Raw genomic sequence first — 24,101 nt, 5'->3', positions numbered from 1 at the left:
ATCTGTGTTCTGGTATTCAGTCACAGGTCTGGCATAGCCTGTAGATCTGTGAAATAGGAGGGGAAAGGTTGCCATCTCTGATAGAATTTATCAGTGTGGTTCCTCATAGTGTATTTGATTTTCTCGAGTCTAAGAAAGAACATTGTATCCTTAAGCCATTGCGAAATAGAGGGAGAGGTGAGGGATTTCCAATGTAGGAGCAGGCGCCGCTGGCAAGCAAAGAGGTGAACATGATGATTACCTTTTGTGGGGTGTCGAAATGGTGAAGGTCATACGGAGTACCGAAGATGGCAATATAAGGGGAGGGTTGAACTTGCATTCCCAATATGGTGGACAGTATGTTAAACTACTTACTTTAAGATCACTTGGATACTGACTCTTCTCGTGATGTCTAGCTTTTCTTGAAAAGTTTGTCTTGAAAATAGCGTTGTAATCATATCTGCAACCAAATCGAACTCTTCTCCTCCTTCAGCCATTGTGGGTTGAAAAGAAACCACTTCACCTTGTAGAAATCTACACAAATTAGCTCGTTCAAGTTCAGTTTGCTAGCTCTGCCTCTCAATAGTGCGTATGCAATCAAAAGACGTGCATGGGCTGACATTATCGTACGCCTGCTAGCTGGCCCGTAGTAGCCAACTCGAAATCTGATTGGTTAACACCACAGTTTCGTTTGCTACTTTAAGCTACAAGCGGCCGGACTGTTGATTCTGAAGGCCTAAGGGCAGATTTCATGGACACTGGCAACACATTAAGGCTGAAATATGACTGGATAAAAGCTCCTCCAGGGCACTGCCGAGGTGCCCCTGAGCAAGGCACCGAACCCCTAACTGCTCCACGCGGCCGTAGAATGGCTGCCCTGCACCCCCGCTGTAGTGCATGTGTTTGTGTGTGTGATATGTAGGGGGTGCATATGGTGTTGGTATTGGTGATGGAATTGAATTGAATTCGTCGAAGTTCACTCATTTAACCAATTCCAGGAAAAAGAGAACTCCTTTTGAATATATTTTTAAGATTTTGAAATTTGACTTCAAGAAATATTTCAGAGTTTAATTAGGGACTCATCAAACTGACAAATACAAGAATTAGCTGTACTACATCTGTGTAAGCTACAGAGTAGAGGCCTCCAAGCGCTGTGTAGATAATGGCTACTGTGGCTGAGATCCAAATGCAAAAAGAATATGGCAAATCCAGGATCACACTCATGGTTGCACCTACAGATTTAACACATTCTTATACATCAGGCTGTACATACACATATGCACACATACAACCACAGTATTTCAGATTATCAGTCTGAGATTGTTTCTAGAATTTATTAACAATGTTTTAAAGCCCTTCAATAGTATTTACATTTCATAAATCTATCATGCATCTGTAGATAATGCTGCCTCTTGATCACTGGATGGGATTGATGGGGACGCCACAGAACCACTATTTAGTTTCAGGTCTCTCCAGGGATATTTCAAATAGATTCATGGTCAAAGAGTTTTTAGAAAAGGTCTGCCTGGTAGAGAGCTGCTGATATGTTGACCTCCTAGCATCAACACAGACAAGCTTGCAAAAGTTCTCTCTTGCAAAAGAGTGATCGCTCGGTTGTCATACATCACACTTAAATATTCATAAATCACTTTAGACGATGGGGCCTCCAACACGTAGCTTGCGAGCTACCAGTAGCTTGCGAGCTACCAGTAGCTTGCCACCCGTTTCTGAGTAGCTCGCTAAAGGTTCTAATAATACATACATTTGACCACACAACGCCACTTGGTAAACCTGTTTAAATTTCTACCCTATCGATTTCACAGACATCTCGCCCCCTTCTGTCGTCACAAAATGATTATAAGCCAAGTCAGTCCTGCTGTCAATTTTGTTTACGTTGGTGACACCGTAACATGAGGCGATGTTAGCAGGCAAGCAAGCGCACGCCAAATATACTTATTTCATGAGGAAGCGTGTGTGTGTCTCATTTGCGGTGCGAGGGCCTCTGTCTTGCACACAGCTACATCTCACGGGGCTTTATGGCTGCTAGCGGGCTACGTACAGAGAAGGTAAAGGAGCGCAATAGGAGTAACTTTTAAGAGGATTCAGTCCAGCAGACACCAGACACTCTCGCGCTTTCATCTCACTATCATCAGGAAAGACTGAATCACAGCTGATATGGGAACTACAGGGGATTCCCAGAATTTCAAGGAATGTGAAGGGAAATTGTGACAGTGATATGTGGACAGACAGAAATGTGAAATATGAAGGGTATAGTATTAGTTAAATAGTAATAACATTGTTTGGTATTCTATGAGATAAACATGGTGCATATGTATGCAGTTCAATCTCAGATGGTCAGACTTCAGTGTCATGGTGAGCGCGGTGTAGTTGGCGGACAGGAGGTCTGAGAATGTACGTGTCATATTGATGCCGATATACTTCAACCCCGAGCTACTGAGATTAAAGGGGAAGTCTGTTTGGCGGGGCTGCAAACTTAATTAGTAATGGGGTAGCATTCACTTTTTGAGATATTTATTTTGTACCCAGAAAGTGGGACAGCTGGAAGACTAGATATGGGGAATTTTTTTTCCAGAAACCATGCTTTTGTCACGCCTCCTGGTTTGTTTGCAACATTATTTCAGTTTCATTTTGAACTTCAGTTTTCTCAACCTCTTCGGGTTTTTCGGTTGTCTCAATGTCTGTTAAATCTACTTCCTGGGGCAACCAGGTAGTTTTCACTTTGAGCAGGTCATATCTCTCAGGAATCAGTCCATTGTTGAACAGCAGCGAAGTCAGATAAGAGAACAACAATGTGGCAAAGATGGTAGACAGCATGCTGATAGTTCTGATTGGAGCATGCTGGACATAAACACCCTCCTCAAGAGTGCAACCTGGGAAATGGAGGACAATGGGCAACCCTAAGGATGGCTCCCCACTCAACACTCTCAACAACACGCCAAATACAAAGCCAAAAAAGGAGCCATAGCCATTGGAGATGCTAAAGAAGAGGACACAGATGAGTTGAGGGAACATGATGGTGTAGGCGATGTCTGAGCCCAGGATCCAGAACACCATGATGCTGTTGTTTAGGGAGGTGAGTGCTGTACCAGCCACGCCTACCAACACCACAGTGAGACGAATCACCCACTGGATCTCACTGTCTGATGCCTGGTAGAATGGGACAAAAGGAATCAAAAACAAACTAAAACAACTGAGCTTTCTTCTCACTGTTTCATCTCTGACAGTGACCCCCCCACCACACACACACACACACACACACACACACTCTTTCTGTCCACATCTTGCCTTTGTCCTTAAGATGTTCTTGTAGATGTTTGCTGAGAAGATGGAGGCGGCTGACAGGAGAAGCGAGTCTGTTGACGACATAACAGCAGCAGCTACAGCTGCAGTTCCAAACACGGAGATGTAGTTTGGGGTAAGGTGCTGCAGAGTGATGGGTAGAATCAGATTGGCCTCCCCGCGTTCATATGGGGATGGCGAGCCGTATGAGGTCATGTTCCAGTCTTAAATGCAAACATTTAAGTGTTCAATAATATTTCAGTTCAACAGTTCAGGGTATGTGAATACATTTGACTGTCTAAGCTGAGAAAGACAGAAGGTGAAATATGCATTCCACCTGTTGATGCTGCAACTGCTCCAATCAACACAGAAGGAATTCCACAGATCAAGGTAAGACCAGCTGCAACGAAGCAAATGCGCCTGGCTGTGGCTGATGAAGAGGCTGATAGCAGCCTCTGGTGGAGGTCCTGGCACCCCAGGCTACCCAAACTCTTCAAAAAAGGAAAGAGTATTGTGAAGGGGTGTGGTTGAGCATTTTATCTGAGTTACTTATTGAGCGTAGGCTGTAAACAGCTGTATCCAATGTACTTAGCTATTTATGATGATAGATCTTCGGCACAGCCTACACACATGCACGCACGCACACACACACACACACACACACACACACAACACACACACACACACACACACACACACACACACACACACACACACACACACACACACACACACACACACACAGTGTGCTCAACATGCCCGCGCTACCTAACCTCAACTAGTTAAACGATGTAGTCCAGGGGAGTAACCCTTAGTTCTTGTTCAGGGATCAGATTTCTTGTGATATTGTGGGGATAAAAAGGAAAATATGCAAAGGAAGAACTTGAGAGAAAAGAATGGTTGATCAGTTTTCATGCTTGCCTGCATGTATTGAGATGACATTTTAAGAATGTTCTACTCACCATCACGAGGAAATTATCCATCCACAGCCAAGCCTTGTCTGCATCTACTCTACCAATCCAGGGGGTCTGGAAGGTGAAGTTGAACGCCGTTTTGGTGATGTCAGCTGAGGAAGGATTCAGAAGGACGGAAGGGACACACAGCCACTACAGAAAAGATGATGAAATGTAGACATTGACTTGACTCGGTATGGAAGAATACATTTTGAATTCCAAAACTGCAGAAACAGTTCCAATCATGTCCTCTTTGCTTCAATTAATAGTATTTGGTTGAATAATGACTCACCAAACTGACAATTACAAGAATTAGCTGTACTACATCTGTGTAAGCTACAGAGTAGAGTCCTCCAAGCAGTGTGTAGATGATGGCTACTGTGGCTGAGATCCATATGCAAAGAGAATATGGCAAATCCAGGATCACACTCATGGTTGCACCTACAGATTTAACACATTCTTAAACACACATATACACACACACAACCACAGTATTGCAGACCATCAGGTCATGTAGAGTCTTAGATTGTTTCTAGAACTTATAAACAATGTTTTAAAGCCTGAAATAGCATTTACATTTCATAAATCTATCATGCATCTCTAGATAATGCTGCCTCTTGCACTCTTGATGGGATTGATGGGGAGCGCCACAGAACCACTATTTAGTTTCAGGTCTCTCCAGGGATGTTCAAGTAGATTCATGGCCAGAGAATTTTTAGATGCCTTTTGTCTTACATGTGGTACCACCACAGAAAAGGTCTGCCTGCTAGAGAGCTTCTGATATGTTGACCACCTGGCATCACCACAGACAAGCTTGCAAAAGTTCTCAGAGTGATTGCTGGGTTGTTATATTTATCACACTTAAATATTCACAAATCAATGTGACAATTATTTTTTAAAACAACATAGATGTCTTGAAGTCAGTGATGGTGAGACATGTCATAAACATCATCCATCAACTTATACATATTTATTACAGTGTACTGATTAAATAACACTATTATTTGGAAAATGTGACTGCAAAATGATATCAACATCACTTACCTAAGCCAGTAAGAGTTGTTGCTACCCACACCATTTCAGTTATTATTGGTGCCAGAGACAAGACTCCACATAGTACTTTTCCATACTTGATCTGTATTGGGTCCATCATTGTCACATATTTTTTGTCGCGCATTGCCTTGGCAAAGAAAAGCCCACCTGAAGAATTGAAAAGGTCTTATGAGTTTTGTTGCATTATGGCAAGGCAAGGCAAGGCATTCATAGACAATATCACAATCATAGCATAACTCTAAACTTAGATGTGAATGGAAGTGTGACTGTGTGTGTAAGTTGTCTGTCTCTGTGTGTTTGCCCTGTGATAGGGCGGCGACCTATCCATGGTGTACTCTATAGACTGGCGACCTCTCGCCGACTGGCTGCTGGGATAGGCTCTAACATGGCCCCACGACCCAGAAAGGATCCATCCATCTTTAGAGAATGGATGGGTTAAAACAGCTTACCAACAGCGACAGTCAGGGATCTTGCCACTGGTAATACAGACCAGACCAACCCCTGGTCCGGTCTGTACACTGATTCTGCCAAACCAACAATGAAACCTCCTCCAACAAATGTAGCTGTAGGAAACACAGAGCAGATGCGTGCGCACACGCACACACACACGCGCGCACACACACACACACACACACACACACACACACACACACACACACACACACACACACACACACAGTCATTAGCCTTTATTTACAGTAGATTTTAAATTTAGTTGTCTTTGGGTGCTCCATTTTCCTCCCACCTCCAAAACCACACAGGTGGATGATTTGCCTGTTTGTCTGGATATGAGCATGAATGAGTTGGTCTATGGGCCAGTCTGCTGACCTGTATAGGGATATTATGACCTGTAAGCCCACTATCCAAATACATATGTTTTGTCTCTGGTTCAGCATTGCTGTCACTCGAAATCAAATTTTTGATTTGCAAAATGAATTTTTTTTATTCTAATGTCTTTGCTGGGTTTTCAAGGGTGACCGGTTGACTAAAAATCAGATTCTGCCAAAAATAAGAATTGTTACTGTTAGCAATATTGACATCATTATTAGAGACCAGACTAACATAAAGTGAAGCAATACACTCAAATGTATTTCCGAACACTTGCACAAGGTTCTTCCATGACAAAGTTCATCTTCTTCATTATTGAAGATATCAAAGTAAATCAAATAAAAATCTAAACACCTTCCCCTATATGGTCTCACCTGTCATGGTGAAGATTCCCAACACCAAGTTGATTCCTCGATTTCCCAGCAGTATCATCTCTGTCCGGCCTCCTGAGCTGCTGCTCTCTACACGCTTGGACTTCTTTGATGCCCATATGCCGGTCCCCAGCACCAGCAGGTAGAAGAGCACCATCATCACCACTCCTGGAATGTTCAGGCTCATTGTACACCGACTGACGGATCCTGTCTGATCTCTCTGCTATTCTTTGGCAAGACTGAGTGATGAAATGAAATGAACATGATGACCCATGAAATATTTATACAAGTTATACATCTGAGCTATATAAAAGGATAGTAAGCCATGAGAAAGCCATGAGGACAAAGAACACAAGACTTATGTAGGCCTTCTAAATAACAAAATAAATAGATGACATGACAGTGATTCCAGGTACAGCAACAACCAGTGAGGATCATGTGAAATTGAGACCACTACTTTTATACGCTCAAATGGTCTCTCCAAGCATTTAGTAACATTTTCTAAATGTACGCCTGTGACAAAGTGGGTAATAGCACTCCATTTGACCCATTTTACAGTTTCCTATATGCTTTGTTTAACCATGCTTGTTAATCTTAATAAGCCATTTTGATTTAACACATCCTCATTGGTAAAATTCTATTGGCATGTTTTCTCATTATCTTTGCATGGTAATATATTCTCAATTGACTTTTTTTCAAAGAGTGTTGGTCACAGTTCTGTTTACATCTATTATAATGAAAATGCTCCTATGTGGTTAACAACTGGTGTACCAACACTAAGAATGTATAGGCCACCCCAGCCAGGTAAGCATCTGTTTGACATGCTGCCCTTAAGACAAACGCTACTGAGCAAATATTGACAGACCATTAGACTGACTATTCAACATTATTTCACTGCGTCAGATGTAGAACTTTTTACCTTTGTTGTACTGCTTGTGCAATAATAATTAATGTGATCAAAATGTGGTTTTCAACCGGGGGTTGAACAGGAGAGGAACACAGCAAGCTTACCACTCCGAGGTCAGATGTTTTCCCGTGGATCAGTATTGCCACGCGTGAATTGTTCACAGCTATTCCTCGAGATACTGGTTGCGCATACCCGTGCGGAGCTGGCTGCACATTTCAATGATGACGCCTGTGTTACTAAACTGGCATATCTGGTTCTATGAATGGCCGGGATACACACGTCTTTCAGCGCTATGACAAGATGGAAGGCTTCCTGAAGATAACCAAAAAATAGAGAGGGAGATAAAATCCGCATGAGTCCATCCCTTTCACACTCATATCCACTTACTTTGTCAAAGACCTTTAACTTTATCCTTATTCCTTCCTTCTTCATTTGATCATAGTTCTGTTAACATCTATTATAATGAAAATGCGTCTATGTGTATAACAACTGGTGTACCAACACTAAGCATGTATTGCAAACATGCTCAGACAGGATGTCTGAGAATGTACGTGTCACATTGATGCCGAGGTACGACTACTGAGATTAAAGGGGAAGTCTGTTTGGCGGGGCTGCAAACTAAATATGTTAATAGGGGAACATTCACTCTTTGAGATATTTATTTTGTACCCAGAAAAGTTGCTAAAGGTGTCCAGAAAAGACAAGACAGCTGGAAGACAAGATATGAGGTCAGTTAAGTAGAGCAACAAAGCATCCACATATAGTTCGATGTTCGACACCATTACGGATAGCGCCTTTAGAGAAAGTGGAAGACTGTAAAGAAATAGCCAGTGGTTCAATGGCCAAGGCAAAGAGGAGTGGCCATAAGGGGCATAGTGGCGGGTCCCCCGGTGTAGTGTGAAATATTCTGAACGAATATCATTTGTATGGACACTGGCCTGTGGTGATGAGTGTAATAATGTAATTGCTAATAATCTAATCTAACTGCTGTAATTTCTGTTCCAGTTATTTTAGATCACATAAACATGTAAGTAAGTAAAGACATCATGGCAAAGAAACTACAAAGCAGGTATATGCAAATAGTTTGTAGTTATTTGTTTTAGAGAGTTGTCGAAAATTCCCAGGTTGCCAGGAAGAACAGGCAATCAAATCCAAATCGTCTAACCCCCCCAAAAAATCCATTTCCTGAAAGGTGATTATTGTAGAAAACTTTTATTACTATATGATCAGTTTGGTGTCTTTGGTAAAATGTCCAGAAATCATGCTTTTGTCACGCTTCCTGGTTTGTTTGCAACATTATTTCAGTTTCATTTTGAACTTCAGATTTCTCAACCTCTACAGGTGTTTTTTGTTTTGTGTCAATGTTTATTCTTCTTCCTGTGGCAACCAGGTAGTTTTCACTTTGAGCAGGTCCCACCTCTCAGGAATCAGTCCATTGTTGAAGAGCAGTGAAGTCAGATAAGAGAACAACAATGTGGCAAAGATGGTAGACAGCATGCTGATAATTCTGATTGGAGCATGCTGGACATAAACACCCTGCTCAAGAGTGCAACCTGGGAAATGGAGGACAACTGGCAATCCTAAGGATGGCTCCCCACTAAACACTCTCAACAACACGCCAAATACAAAGCCAAAGAAGGAGCCATAGCCATTGGAGATGCTAAAGAAAAGGACACAGATGAGTTGAGGGAACATGATGCTGTAGGCTATGTCTGAGCCCAGGTTCCATAACACCATGATGCTGTTATTGAAGGAGGTGAGTGCTGTACCAGCCACGCCTACCAACACCACAGTGCGACAAATCACCCACTGGATCTCCCTGTCTGATGCCTGGTAGAATGGGACAAAGAAATCAAAAACAAACTCAAACTAACTTTCTCACTCTTTCATCTCGAACCGTAACCCTTTAACTGTTCATTTGTTTATTGTTCAGGGGTGGCTGTAAGACTGTAACAGCTGCATCCAATGTACTCAGCTATTTATGATATGTTGCATAAAGCTGAGACAGAGAGTAAGGAGTAGTAGGCATACAAAGAAAAATATGCAAAGGAAGAACCTGAGAGAAAAGAATGGTTGATCAGTTTTAATGCACGCATGTATTGAGATGAAATGTTAAGAATGTTCTACTCACCATCACAAGGAACTTATCCATCCACAGCCAAGCCTTGTCTGCATCTACTCTACCAATCCAGGGGGTCTGGAAGGTGAAGTTGAGTGCCGTTTTGGTGATGTCAGCTGAGGAAGGATTCAGAAGGACGAAGGGGACACACAGCCACTACAGAAAGATGATGAAATGTAGACATTGACATAACATGACTTGGTATGTAATAAAACATATTGAATTCCAAATGGCATAAGCAGTTCCAATCATGTCCTCTTTGCCCTGGAAAGGGTGCAGCAGAGGTGCTTTTCACCAGATGATATCTAATCTTATACTACTATAATTGGAGGGAGTGTCTGTGCTATGAGGTGTGTGCATGTCTTTTTGTTATGAGTTGCAACAAGCACCATTCCTGAAATTGGGGGGGAAAGGAGTGGCAGGGGAGCCTGGGGTTAGGGCTCATATACTGTATATAAGCTACTTAAGTACAGAGTTATGTTGGCATGGGTGATGGAATTGAATTGAATTCATCAAAGTTCACTCATTGAACCAATTCCAGGAAAAAGAGAACTCCTTTTGAAGATATTTCCTGAGAGATGGGACCTGCTCAAAGTAAAAACTACCTGGTTGCCACAGGAAGTAGATTTGACACACCGTGACAGAACCAAAACACCTGAAGAGGTCGAGAAATCTGAAGTTCAAAATGAAAATGAAATAATGTTTGCAAACAAACCGGGAGGCGTGACAAAAGCATGGTTTCTGGATATTTTACCAAATAAGTATACACCAAACTGATCAAATAGTTATACACATTTTCTACAATTATCACCTCTCAGGAAATTGATTTTTTTGGGTGGAGAAGAAGATTGTGATTAAATTGCCTGTACTTCCTGGCAACCTGGGAATTTTCAACAACTCTCTGAAACAAATAACTACAAATAATGTGCATTTAACTGCTGTGGTTTCTTTGCCATCATGTCTTTACTTAAGCAACATGTTTATGCGCCCCATAAATTAACAGATTTTGGTTATTTTCTTTGTATTCCAGCAGCAGCTTAAAATAGACAGAATAAACATGTATCAGAAAATACAACTGTATTAGATTATTATACTCATCACCCCAGTCCATCCAAATGATATTTGTTCAGAATATTTCACACTACACCGGGGGACCCCCCAGGGTTGCCCCTTATCTCCACTCCTCTTTGCCTTGAGCATTGAACCACTGGCCATCTCTTCGCAGTCTTCCACTCTCTTTAAAGGTGTCATCGTAATGGTTTCAAACATCGACTACCTCTTTACGCGGATGATTTAGTTGCTCTACTTATCTGACCCCATATCTAGTCTTCCATCTGTCCTGTCCATTCTGGACACTTTCAGCAACTTTTCTAGGTACACACCGCAAAGGCAATGTTTCCTCGATCTGTATTCGGACTGCAATTTTAACATCTTCTCTAATCTGTCAACACAACATAGACTACCTGCAAACCAATAATTTAAGTACCTCGAAATGAGACACTTTGCCACCAACAATTTCCTAAACTATCCTTCCCCTCCCCCTCAACTCATATGGGAAGACCTGCTTACATTCAGGGCACCACTAAGAGGGACCATCTCTATCTATCGCAGCATTCTGGCTGGGATAGCCTCCCTTTTTGTTTTTGCCCTCCTTGTGTGTCCCTCTTTTTCTTTTCTTTGTCTTTGTCCACACCCTATGATGCAATCTGTAACTGCCTGCACTGATGTTTGACATCATCCTGTAGAAACTGTACCTATGAGATCATCAAACCAACAACACTGATGTCATTCAGGACTCTGTGCCCACAATATTGTGCCATTTCTACACAACCTTTGGTGGCCGTGGCTTTCTGCTGTTGCTCTGTTTTTCACCCTTTTAATTTACTTGAAAATTACATTTTTTTCTCCCTTCTTCTCTCTTTCCAACCCTCTGCCTCTCCTCCCTCCTGTATGTTTATAAAAGAAAAAAGTAAAATAATAGTAATGAGTGGGATAAGGTGGCCTCACATCCTCTGCTTTGACACTGAACACAACTATTTATCTCCAATAACATCGTTGTAAACAACCTGTCTGTACAAGCCATTGACCAGGGTCACCGTCCCCTCTTCTCCTTATTCATTATCATACTCCATAGTTCCCAATCAACACTTCTTTTCTCAGTCATAAAAAGTGTTGTCAATTTCTGATTCGACCGTGTGGTGGCAGTATAATCCTTGTAGGAGGATGATTGATCAGTGTATAAAAAACGAAGAAGATACGCTAGCGGAATGATCTTTAAAAGGAGTGAACGCGCGTCTTAGCTGTGTTTCCTCCGGCCTCTAAGGTAAGATGATGCACATAAACATGAACACTTTTTAATTTAAATTTTAACCTAAATTGACAGAACATTCTGGAATGAAGACAGCGAGCGCCAGTGTCTGGTGTGACGTTAGCTTGAAACCGCTGCTAGCTAGCTCGGCTGTAGTTGAAAGTTAGTTACACATTAACACTTATGACACATGTTGAAACGTATTATTATTATGAATAATCAGCCATAATATTCCGATGAATAACGTTTTTTTGTTTTAATAAAACATAAAATTTATTAAAAATGTTTACTGATATAGATTACAGTAAAACTGCACGCGCTTACATTTTAGTTTCGAAACTGAAACAATCGATAAGGGGCGAAATATTTAACATTTGGAGTAAAAGTAATGTAAATTATATATATTATATATTATAGTAATAGCAACAGTAGATATAGTATTCAGTTTTTAACTACTTAACTAACGTATCTCACAATTGGTCATAAATGATTATCAATGTACAAATAGAGAAGAACATTGCCGTGTGTGTGTGTGTGTGTGTCTTGGCTTCTCGCCTCACAGCCACTGCAGACATGGAGACTAAGGGACGACAGAAAAGAAAAAGTTTAGAGGTGGAGGCAGCAACAGAACCAGAACCAGAACCGAGCTTCTCCGGCTTCCATCAGCCCAAACTGACCCCCGCCAAACTGGACGCCCAGCTGCAGGAAGCGACCAGGATGAAAACGGAGGGCAACACTTTCTACAAGGAGAAGAAGATCCGGTCTGCCATCGGCCGTTACCACCACGCCCTGCTGATGCTGCGGACCATGGACTCTGAGGTCACGAGCAGCCTGAGAGGACTCGGACCCGACTTGCCTACTCTCTCACCCACACAGGAAACATTACTGAGGAACACACAAGTGGACTGCTACAACAACTTAGCAGGTAGATACAACCAAGCCATCTACTCACACACCACACCACTTTGACCACTTGTTTCCTCTGAATCTGTCCCGCCGCTCTTCCTCTCTTTATTCCTTGTCTCACTGTCTGTCTCAGCATGTTTACTGCAGAAGAAAAGTGTCTCCTACGCTCGTGTCCGGGAGTACAGCCTGCGGGTACTGCAGTGGAGACCGGGTGATGTCAAAGCGCTCTACAGAGCAGGGGTGGCCACTTTGGAGCTGGGAGACGCAAAGACCGCCAAGCAGTACCTCACTCAGGCCTGTAGGGAGCAGCCTAATGGTAAGATGGTTCATCACTGTAGAATCAACCACCCAGCACTTGCGCTCATCATCCATTACACAACACCACTACTACTAGTATAACTACCACTACCAGTCTTTGACATGTTGCAGATACCAATGTAAGAAGACATCTGCAGAAGGCTGAGGAGAAACTGAGTTACGAGCTGCAAAAGGAAAAGGCCATGTACCGCGACATGTTCTCATCCAGCCTGAAGAGCAGCTCTGGAGATTAACCAAGGTTCAGTCTGCTACACACACAAGTGAAGCCTCCACCTGACAAAGACTCGTCTTAACCTCCGCTGATGGTGGACCACCTGAGAGAGCGGTGTGTGTGTGTGTGCGCGTGTGCGCGTGTGCGTGTGTGCGTGTGTGTGTGTGTGAGGTTAACAGCCCGAGCATGCAAGTGAGGGAGGTAATGTACGTTACAGTCACTACAGAATCGTGGAGTGCAGCCAACAGAAGAGCAGAGATTATGCTGCTGAAAATAGGAACGAGACGCCACAGACGTTGGTTTCCTAGCAACGGGGAAATATTGTTGGGTTCTTTTTGGTTTAGTTTAAACCCGCATATTCTGATGCTGCGTTTCACGGCGGTTCTATCTTATGAATGACAGACAGAAGTGACTGATCTACACATACTTTTAAATGATATTAAAATATTTGTTATGACCGGTGAATGATTTATTTTCATTATACTGTCTTTTCATGTCTAATTATAACCAGTAAATTCCTTTTTTAAATGTATATCCAAATCATTTACAGATATGGTGTGCCATATCAAGTTTAAAGTGTGAAACAAAGGTCCAAGGCCCGTTGCTCCGGAAACTCACACTTTGAGCTGTTGGCGAGTTTCAAGCTCTTTTTCATATTGCTGATTTATTTATGAAATGTACATATTCTTACTTCTACAACAAACTGTGACTAGCTGACAACACGATAGAACAAAATACTTATAATATCACAAATGGACAAAAGAACACAGCAACACTTCATTCGTCCTGTTGTAGTTTTAGTTGCTGCCAGAGTGATTGAAACAGCCGATTGTTCCTAGGATTTCATTTGATTTTGTGGCGATTTGAGTTTTCTTTGTATTCTCGTCTCAGAATGCACGACAGCACTTTCACGCTAAAATCGCAACAAAAATCCCCCCCAACCCCCCACAGAGATTGTCTTTGTACCCTTTTTCACAGCCCTTGAGTTATCTGGTCTGATTAAATAGTTTTTAATGTATTACTTTTTAAATGTGTCATTTATTTGATAGCTATTTATTTGAAAAGCGTTAAATTATCACAACCCAGGCTCCGTAGGTCTTCCATAGGCCTAATATCCATCTTAGTGTATAATATACAGTACATGTATGCTGTGGGTATATATTGCACAGTGCAATTTTAGTTTGAAGTTAATTTTATTTATTATAAAGCCACGAGAAGCCACACTTCGTCTCAAATAACTATTTCAAATATTTTAATGGTTCAATATACATTTCAAAATCCTGAGCACAATATCCGGTTAAAGAGTATTTGCTTGAGTTCGGTCAGTATCTGGCCAACATGATTGTACTTCAAAGCAATATTGCTCGTAAACAAAGAAGAATATCATTTTCTCACAATAGCTATGATCACGGAACAGCATCACAGAGCAGCATGCAGGTAAGGTGAACACATACACATTCATGTTCATACATTCTCATGGTTTACAAGAGCATTCAATCAATACTTTTTTACTGAAGCTGCTTATAGCCAGTTTTATGAGGTGATATTAAACCTAAAGGCTATCTGCTTAAATGCCCAGTGATATTTTTTTAAATATATATATAGAGTTATTTGTCATGGTTGTACACAGAACAGTACCTCTATTAAGGCTGCAAAGCCTTAACTTTCTAGCAGACAATGAGATATTAGAATTCCATTGAAATGTACTATGAACATTCTACATGCTTTGCAGTTCTTTTGCAGGTCAAAGGAATACTTCTCATAATAAGTCTTGTTTCTTCCGCCGTAACGGTTCATTGCTGCAAGACGTGTCAGGACGAAAACTGACGTGATTTTATTATGGTATAAAAAGTAACTATACAATCTGTCTTTTAAAATTTACAAAAACATTCCAAGTATGAATGACCTGAACCTATAATACAATTAATTGCAGATATTATGTAGCTATGGCCTGAGAAGACTTGACACTTTATATTGGTGTTGAATGACGGGAATGGCGGATATTCTCAGATTTGATGGTGATTGTTGACCTAATGCATATTTAACTGTAACTTAGACTCATAAATATCTGCATTTGGAAACCATGGCAACTAAAATATCCCAACGACCATTACTGATGTTTTTTCATACAGCATATGAAAGATGTGTGTAGTGCTTGTCCCTTTACAGTCCATATCTCACTTCTTGGATGGTTTCCGTTTGAGACTCAGAGACCTCATGGAGCCAAACACCTTCCTCCCTAAGTCTCTCAGTGAACGGGAGCGCTGGAGGTGCATCCGTGGAGGAGGTGACGGAGAGAAGGAAGGTGAGGAGAGAGGTGAGAGGGAGTGACAGCTGCCCTCCAGGCTCTGAGAACAGGAAAGGTTGAAGAGACTGGCGGTGGAAGACAGGCGTTTGTCCTCTTTTGATCTTAGCAGTCTGACTCCTTCATCTCTGAAGCTGAGACCACCTTGACCCACATCTAGGGAGGAGACCCAGTGTGCACGCTTTGTGGGTTCCTCACTCTGGGTACGAGGCACCAGCATGCCTTGGGACTCGCTGCGGAAGAGGGCCCGTCTTGAAATCCTGAGGCTGGAGCCGCGTTTCTCTCCGTCATCCTTCCCCCTCTTCTTGGAGAAACTGGGTGAGCTGTCTACTTTAGGCCTTTTGTCTTTACTGCTGGATGTGGCCTTCACTCTTTGCTGTTCCTTCCTCCAGCTTCCACTGCTGTTCCTCCTCCAACCATAACCATACTCGGCTCTGTCCATCTCCTCCTTGTCACGCTCCGATTCCCTGCCCCAGATGCGTCCCTCCAAACCTCTCCAGAGCTTGTTGGAGGTCTTCCTAGATGTGTGGCCTGCTGTCTGCTGCTTCTCGTCTTCTCTCCAAACAGCACTGTAGTCTTCACTCTTGGCATAGCTGCTTACTGTCGCCGCCCTTACCAACTTGTGGGACACATGTTTCCCTCTATAGAGCCCCTCCCCCTCCTCCCTCTTCCAACCACCACCACTCCCACCTCCTCCCCCACTCTGCCGAAGTGAACCCCCCCTCAGCTGGAAGCCGCCATGATCCAGCGGGGAGCCCCTGGTATTAGCACGGGGCAGTGAGCACTGAAAGGGTGCGTCCCTTCGGAAAACAGAGAGCGGGGTGGCACCCAGGGGGGACGGCTGGAGAGGTCTGGGAGGGGAGCGGCCCCTGGGGTTGGGTCGAGATGCAGGGGAGGAGGCCGTCGAGGAGGGAAGATCAGATGGGGAAGAGGTTTGCTGGTAGTGACAGTGTGTGGAATAGTGGGTAGAGGGAATATGAACAGACTGATAAGGATGTATGGGGCTGCTGGAGTGTGACAGCGGGGAGCGTGAGCGAGGAGGGGTGAGACTGGACTGTGACTGTGGAGAATGCGTGACGCTTAATGACAGCTGTATCGGTCTCTGCGGATTCACATCAATCAGTCTTGTGTAGTCATTTGACTGCTCCATGTGGGTCGTCAAATTACATCTACTTGAAGCCCTTGCCTCACTTCCTGTGTCCCCTTGAAAGCAATCGATATCTAGCTCCACACCTTGTTCCATCAGTCCGACCACAACAGCCCTAGACAGGCCAGATAGGCGTGAGATCTCATCCACCATGTCTGTGTCTTTAACTAGCTTGGAGCTGGGGCTGGGCATGGACCCTTGAATGAAGCTGCTACGCTGAGACCCAGGAGCTGATTCGGAATTTGAACCAAACACCGAAATGCCACTTTCAGGCAAAGCGCCGCTGCTCCAGTCCAGCGAGCGTGAGAAGGCAGGAGGTCCGGTTCCAGAGCTGGCTCCAGACCCTGAAGTGACCTCCAGTGAACTGCGGTGGCTGAGGCTAGAGGGACAGGTGGATATGCGAGGCCGAGCTCTAAGAGCTGGGGTGACTATAGAGGAGGACAGTGATGTAGCAGAAGCAGTGGAACCCGTCGCAAAGTCACTTTTCAAAGACCCACAACTGACATTTTTGGAATTGTCAACCAGTCCCCGGGTAGAATTTAAAGCAGGGGCCAGATTCAAGTTGAGGTTGAGATGTAGATTTATGTTCACGTCCTCTCCAGTTGCTGAAGGAAGGTTACCCAGGTTGATGGAGTTCCTGGTTGCTTTTTTCCCTGTAGTGCTGATGCTGACTCTGGCAGAGTTACCCAGCAATGACTTACAGGGGGTGATACTGCCCCCTGCCAGAGTGGAGGGTGTACTGTGACTCTCAAAAGCAGAGAGGGATTGTGTGGAACCGTGACCTTTGCCATGGGTGCAAAGACCCCTGTGCATGACTGGAACGGGAATGGCAGCTGGAGTGAGATCGTAGATGGAAGAGGTCATGCGACTGTGGTACTGGTGAACCAGTCGAGATATGTACTGTTCCAGTTGCGTGAAGGAGGCCTGAGTAGGGGGCTGCTGAGGTTGGAGAGACAGCACTGGGGAAGAGTCAGATCCCAATGGCTCATCAGATTGGGGTTCATCTGGGCTTGAAGATGCTGACTGCTCTTGGCTCAAAGAGGTGAAGAGGGGGCTCTGGAGGGCCACGGCGTGCAGCGGGCTGGGGTAGGCATATACTTCTTTAGTCCGACGGGACACCAGGTCTATACAGTAGCGAGGGTCCAGCTGGGGTCTTGGATGGACGATGGAGATGGAGGATGGGGAGGTGGGATCGAGGACGGAGAGGAGAGAAGAGGGCTGGGGGTCACCATGGCTTGAGCAGAGGTCAGACAGAAAGCTCAGACCGGTCGCTTCAAGGTCACTCGGGACTGTAACAGACAATAAGGATAATTGGAGATGTTTTAAATATTCATGAATAAGTAAATCAACTCTAATGAACTATGATATTCTAAGTCATTTGTCTCCATCCAGTCCCCCATGAGGTCCAGTCCAACAGGTTTTTGTTAAGCAGAGTAGTTAATTGCTTGGTTTATCTGGAAGCCCATGTTAATGAAAGCAACTTGGGATAACCTATGGACGCAATGGAAATGCTTCAAACTGCCATTTTCATTTTATCACAAGAAAAGAATGTAGAAACCTGGCTACTGAGATAAACAATGTACTGTATACATCAGCTCACCTGATGCTGTTCCCCCTTCTGTCGGCTCCAAACATTCTTGGTTGTTATGCAGTGCAGGCTGCTCCTGCTGCACTGTAGCTTCTGACCACAGTGTCTCACTGTTGTCTCCAGACAATGGACCCTGCTCCCAAAGCTTCAGTGGTTTGGCCAGCAGCACTGGACCACCGGGGGCAGCATCACTGGACACGGAGTAACTGGAGTCTGACAGAGAGCTCCCACTCACTGAATAGAAACCTTTACAGGAGTAGAAACAAATTGACTCTGCCTGTCTGTGCACATGTCTGACAACATGAAGTGATAAGCCACAGGTCTTTTGTTCAAATGAATATCAAACAACAGCAATGAGCATGAAAACCACAGAAACTATAAGGATAGTGGAAACCATGGTATGTGTGTGAGTGCATAGCAGAAACCGAGGGACTTGGAAAATAATGTGGCAAGAGTTTGACACCGACAAGATTAGAAACTGAATGTGTGAGTGCAGCGTCAGCAGGTGAGTGTAAACAAGGGTGAAAAGAGACTGATTAATGTTTAACAGGACTTCTCTTACACATTTGACCACCATGGGTAGGAATGTCTAGTTCTCCCAGCAGTCCTACCTGAGCTTGGTCTTGAGTCACTTTCCAGGTGGACAGCACTGCAGGGGTCTGGAGTTGGGGGGGACAGCAGGTCAGAGGGGGTGTCCCAGGACAGAGTAGACCAGCGCAAGTTACTACCCCTACCAGTGGTGGAATGGATTGTCCCATCCCCGGGGGTGCTGCCACAGTCCACTTGGCTGATCTGACTGGGTGCTACCATCACATCAGAGGGGGAGGGAGCCTGAGAAAGACAAAACATGGGGTGGCTTATGGCAGAGTGTTAAGGAGAGTCTGTAACTCAATGGGTTTCATCTTCAGCCATTTCAAGATCGACTGGTGCCTTCTACTTTATTGGTCAGCATCATTTCAACACCATCATTTAATGTTTGTTTTACTATTCAACTGCAATATCTCGTGAGTTTTATGTAACTGATTGTTGTATAATTGTTTCTATATTTATTAGGTCTTTTCACATGATCCTGGATGTGAATATTCACATTACGGAGACAACTATCATTGTTGTGTTTGTACTAGAAGCAGATTGCTCCCTCATATTGATCACACAGATTAGTTGCAAGACATGCTTGCTAAGCGGCTCTCTTTCATCGATTTTCCCTTAAATTTTGAATTAAGAGTCGTCTAAAACTGAGTCAATAATGAACTTAATTTTCTAGAATCAAGAGTAACTTTCTTTATTATCTGTACCTTCATGGGGTTTAATTATTTGTGTTAAAATGTGTTATCTCATTCTGTCTCCAGGCGTACATTTCAAGAGGTTTTCAGATGGTGCCAGTAGCAGATCACCAAGGCAACTAGCATTGGAGGTCAATCTTCCTAAATATCCACGGAGGCGTGTGTACTGAAATAGGATTAATGTGATAACAAAAGTGAATATCACCGCGATGTGTTACAATGAAGCCTGTGGAGCCCACCGCTTAATATGTTTGACCGGATGGACACAATGGAACCAGTGTGAAAAGACATACAGGCGTGATGTCATTTACCACACACACTCAAACACACACTCCAATGATGTCAGCTCCCTTACAAGAACAGACAAGAATGAGGCCCCACACAAGAGCAAGAATAACAATTGCCACGTCAAGTTTGCTTCTTCTCTCTTCTCTGGCAAAGTGCCTCCATTTCCTAGATTAGTAAGGGCTGGTAGAGGTCCCCTCCCTCCCCCCCACCCACCCACCCACCCACCCTTTCCAATTATCCCCCCCTCTCCCCAGCCACCATATAGGACAACAGCCAAGGCCCCTACATATACTGATCGAGCTCGGACAACAGAAACATTGTGAGTGGCACTGATCAATCCCCCTTGTTGTGAAACAATACAGGTGGTGACTCACTGCAGGGGTAAAAGAAGAGGAGGGAGAGGTGGGTTGCGGGGGGATTTGCTGGATAATGGGAAAAGACAGATGACGTAACAAAGAGCAGCAGGAGCGGCAGAAGGGAAGGGGGGTTGGACAGGGGCGCAAGGAGAGGGCTCGAAAGAGTTTCAGACTTTGACCCATCTTGGGTTTATCTCTTCTCAGCTCTGAGAGATTAGAAGCTTTGACTCACTCCTGTCGCTTTTTTTTCTGTTGCTGTTCTTCTTTCCGTTGTCTTTAAAGGCGCGCAGCGCAAGCGAGTGGGTGACCAAAATGAGACGGAGGGACGAAAAAAGACAAGCAGACTGAGAAATAAGAGTGAGTCACCGTGCGAAGGTGGTGTGGGGAGGGACAGGCCCCGCTTGGGAGGGGGTGGTTGCCGGGCGAGAGAGAAGGGCATCTTGGAGGAACCCACCCCCCACACGTCCCTCAACAAATAACCCCCCCCACACACACACACACACACACACACACAATCTGTAATATCCTTCTCCCCCCCTCACCATAGCTACAGCTGCTCGCTCTCTAACTCGCTCTCCTCTCCTCCTACACAGAACCACAACAGTACAACAGGCCTCACGAAAAATATTTAACCCATCCTGAGCCTGAACACACACACACACATACGTACGCCAGCCAGTCTCCCCCAGTGGCGTTGACGTGCGTGCGGGTACTGTGCTGTCTGTTCTGTACCCACGAGTGCCCACGCACGTAATCTCCTCTCATTACTACAGAGCTGAACACATGCATATGTTTCTCATTGCACTTGTTAGGGCTTCACTTTACATTGAACCCCCAGATCCATCGAAACAACACTAAAGCATGACAACAACTTGGATGGGTAAATAGCTTTAAAAATTACATTATCGCTCAGTCCTCAGGCGAACATATAATGTTACAAAGAGAGGAGTGTGTGATCAAATCATATAGGCAGACAGACAGGCAGGTGGGGGTCTGCTCCAAGCTCTGTAATCTGATATTGCTTCATGTGAGGGAGGACTGCAGCCTTTTTACGCCACTTAAACATGATGTAGAAAATGTATGGTGATTGGATGATATTGCATCAGTGACTGCAGCCCCGGAAAGCAGTGCACACACACTTAATTTCTGCGCTATGTCATCAAAGCAAGACAAATTGTGTTGCTCATCATGTTTGGTCAGATTTGGACAAATGTAGGACAGAAGTAAAAGGTTGTCAGAAATGCAGTACTTGCTTGTTTCTCCGATGTTCAGTATGTATCGTGCATTATTCATAAGGTACTGGAATTTTTAAAAATGACACTGCATCTTTACAATAATGTGGTGCATTCCAGCTTTAGTCATAGATATAAAGGGGGAAATGTGCAATAACACACACAAATATCAACACTGCAGATATTTTCAGCTCAGAAAGATCCTGAGGCAAAATCCAAAGACAAAAGCTGTCTCACTCCACAGGTCACAGTAATGGCTCTCTGTGTAAGATGATGCTTTCCTATACTAAACCTCAGTTTAAGACAGGCTGCCTTCAGGAATAGAGCAGGAAGTTTTGGTGGACACACACACACAACAAACCCCCGAAATTTTCCCACACAAGTTATTCATCAATAATTGACTGTTATACCCAGTTATACCAGGCACACCAAGATACCGAAATGTATGATGAGACATTTTTAAATATGTTTCCCTAATAGATGACATTATACAGCTATAATCTCAATCTGCTGAATTTAACTATTATTTGAGATAGTTACTCTCTCACTTTATCTTTCCTGGTGGTGGTGGTGTGTGTGAGAGGGGGCTGTGACTGCAGTTGTTGTGGTCACTTTTGCAACAACAATAAGAATTTCCCTTTATGGAAATATGAGTGTGTTGGTGGAGCCCAGCTTAGGCAGAGGGCAGAGTTCCAAGCTCCCTTCAGAGGTGAGAATGAGTAATGCTGCTCACCCTCACCACAGGATCTCTCAGCACCACAGGGCGATCTACAGAGAAGATGTTGGTAGGTGGGTGGTAGCTAAGCAGAACATCATGAGCTGAACTACTTCCATCAAGATACCCGTGCTCAGATGGGAGAATGGTTTATTTCACCGTCTCATTAAAACAGATTTGACTATTTTTGTTTATCTTTTTCCTCATCCTACTTCAGAATATGACGTTAACTAAATAGCATTCTGCAAACGTTATCTCTCTGGCCTCATTAGGAAAGAACGCGTTGACATTGTGCTGCAAGCTGCTGAGTAGCACCACTCAGTTGTGTCAAGCACACATTTACACTGTTACACTACTTATGAGAGTGACAACGCTGAAGTCGCTAAATTTATGTAGGCTAGGATTGGCAAGTGGAAGATTTGACAATTCATGATCAAATATATACTGTCACCAAAATCTCATGGTTAATCTCATCTTTCTCTTCATTGCAAATTCATTATGTACAGATTTTCACACTCAAATTACTTCACTGGTTAAATTTGGGTTCTGTTGTTTCTGCCACAAGTGAGTAAAACCCCAAAACCCAGGCCTCAGAATGATGGAGGACCTGTTCAGATCCTGTCCGTGTCCATTACACGTCCACCCACATTCTCCACATACTGAATACAAAAGAGCCTCTGTATCCATTTCAGGACAAGGTTGGGAAATGGGTTATGTTTGTGTGTGTGCGTGTGTTTGAGTGTAGACTGAGATCACATCCTAACCTCTTTGAGTAGGTCACACTCCACTGGAGCGTTCAGCATTTCACAATAAAAGAGCTCAAGTGATGAAACTGCACTTTTATCCCGGCCAGGACAGGGTGCAGCTATGGGACGGCCCTCGTCATCACAGCGACTGTGTGAGTGATATGAATACAAACCGGCTGCCAGTATGACCTTTCCAGCTGACAGACCCACAGTGCAGAGCAATACTGTGCCAGGACCTGCTTGTTTGCTCTCTACATTAACACCTACACATGGTTAAATCCCCCTTTATAACCTTGGCTTGGGGAACACAGCCAGACAGTTGTCAGTTCCGTTACCCTGACCTCCATGACATTAGTTCCATGTGGCGGTCACACACACTGGTGTACCGATCAGGTCTGTCACCATTCAACCACCATGTGTAGCCTGGCAGCGATACAATCTGTCGAATGGTCTGCGGAGGCAAAGGCTTGTTGGCTGATCACCCTCATCCCCGCATCCATATTTAATCATTCGATCTGCCAGGGATCCCGGCTATGAGCTGACACACACACACACGCACAGACTGACCTGTTGCCTGCGGGATGTCGCAGAGCCTCCTTCGGCGTCTGAAGCAGCGCACTCCGGCGCAGCGCTCTCTTCCACCCGGGACTCCTCGACGGCGTCGGTGCGTCGGTCCTCCATAGCGGCGTCCACCATGTCCAAGTGTTTACACCGGAGCAGCTCCAGTTCCAGCACCCCGGCGACCGTCGCTCTGAGACGCTCTCCAATCCGGACGCGGTCTGTTCCTGACCAGAGCGAGTTCACGCACCCGCGGCGGGCGGCCATCCTGGCTGCAGGTGCGGGACCGCGAGCGACGCTCGGTTATACGGGTTTAGTAACGGACAGGCTGAGATGTGGCACCGAGACGCGTCCACAGGAGCCTCATAGCAACCGCACACACATACAATCAACGCAGTATGAAGGAGAATATCGTCCCTCCTGTGCCTACATATCACCATACATATATACCTTCCGGGCAACCATGCTGACTGAAGCCACCGGCGGCCTGACGGGACATCAGCGAGCCGTGCGTCACATGAATCCGAGCTCGGTGTCCCGGTGACATCCGCACAAAGTCCCCTGGTCCCGGTGTGAGTGCGCCCCTGGAACAATGCAAAGGACAGACGGAGATAACGTTACATGTGGGAT

The 24,101-nt window shown here is 44.4% G+C and overlaps 3 protein-coding genes across 3 annotated transcripts; 1 reads left to right on the top strand and 2 right to left on the bottom strand.

The window, feature by feature from the left end:
* Positions 1 to 1,073: 1,073 nt before the first annotated feature.
* LOC143007976 (high-affinity choline transporter 1-like) lies at positions 1,074 to 7,612 on the bottom strand. The gene is made up of 9 exons (XM_076159497.1): positions 7,496 to 7,612; positions 6,488 to 6,723; positions 5,735 to 5,848; positions 5,277 to 5,432; positions 4,525 to 4,673; positions 4,242 to 4,385; positions 3,617 to 3,770; positions 3,279 to 3,503; positions 1,074 to 3,140 (listed from the first exon to the last, which is right to left on the bottom strand). The coding sequence occupies exons 2-9, from the start codon at positions 6,669 to 6,671 to the stop codon at positions 2,587 to 2,589; spliced, it is 1,680 nt and encodes a 559-aa protein (XP_076015612.1). The 5' UTR covers positions 6,672 to 6,723; positions 7,496 to 7,612; the 3' UTR covers positions 1,074 to 2,586.
* Positions 7,613 to 11,737: 4,125 nt separating this feature from the next.
* On the top strand, positions 11,738 to 13,711 carry ttc9c (tetratricopeptide repeat domain 9C). The gene is made up of 4 exons (XM_076159571.1): positions 11,738 to 11,833; positions 12,381 to 12,743; positions 12,858 to 13,040; positions 13,154 to 13,711. The coding sequence occupies exons 2-4, from the start codon at positions 12,392 to 12,394 to the stop codon at positions 13,273 to 13,275; spliced, it is 657 nt and encodes a 218-aa protein (XP_076015686.1). The 5' UTR covers positions 11,738 to 11,833; positions 12,381 to 12,391; the 3' UTR covers positions 13,276 to 13,711.
* A 1,719-nt stretch (positions 13,712 to 15,430) lies between these two features.
* LOC143007988 (uncharacterized) lies at positions 15,431 to 24,101 on the bottom strand. The gene is made up of 4 exons (XM_076159512.1): positions 23,481 to 24,101; positions 18,905 to 19,124; positions 18,306 to 18,539; positions 15,431 to 17,994 (listed from the first exon to the last, which is right to left on the bottom strand). Exons 1-4 carry the CDS (start codon positions 23,736 to 23,738, stop codon positions 15,431 to 15,433), a joined length of 3,276 nt encoding a protein of 1,091 aa, XP_076015627.1. The 5' UTR covers positions 23,739 to 24,101.

This window comes from Genypterus blacodes, unplaced genomic scaffold (assembly GCF_046128005.1).
Source record: "Genypterus blacodes isolate CSIRO-AG114 ecotype Tasmania unplaced genomic scaffold, CSIRO-AGI_Gbla_v1 ptg000098l_1, whole genome shotgun sequence".
NCBI classification, from domain to species: Eukaryota; Metazoa; Chordata; class Actinopteri; order Ophidiiformes; family Ophidiidae; genus Genypterus; species Genypterus blacodes.
This window is presented reverse-complemented; position numbering and strand designations above follow the sequence as displayed.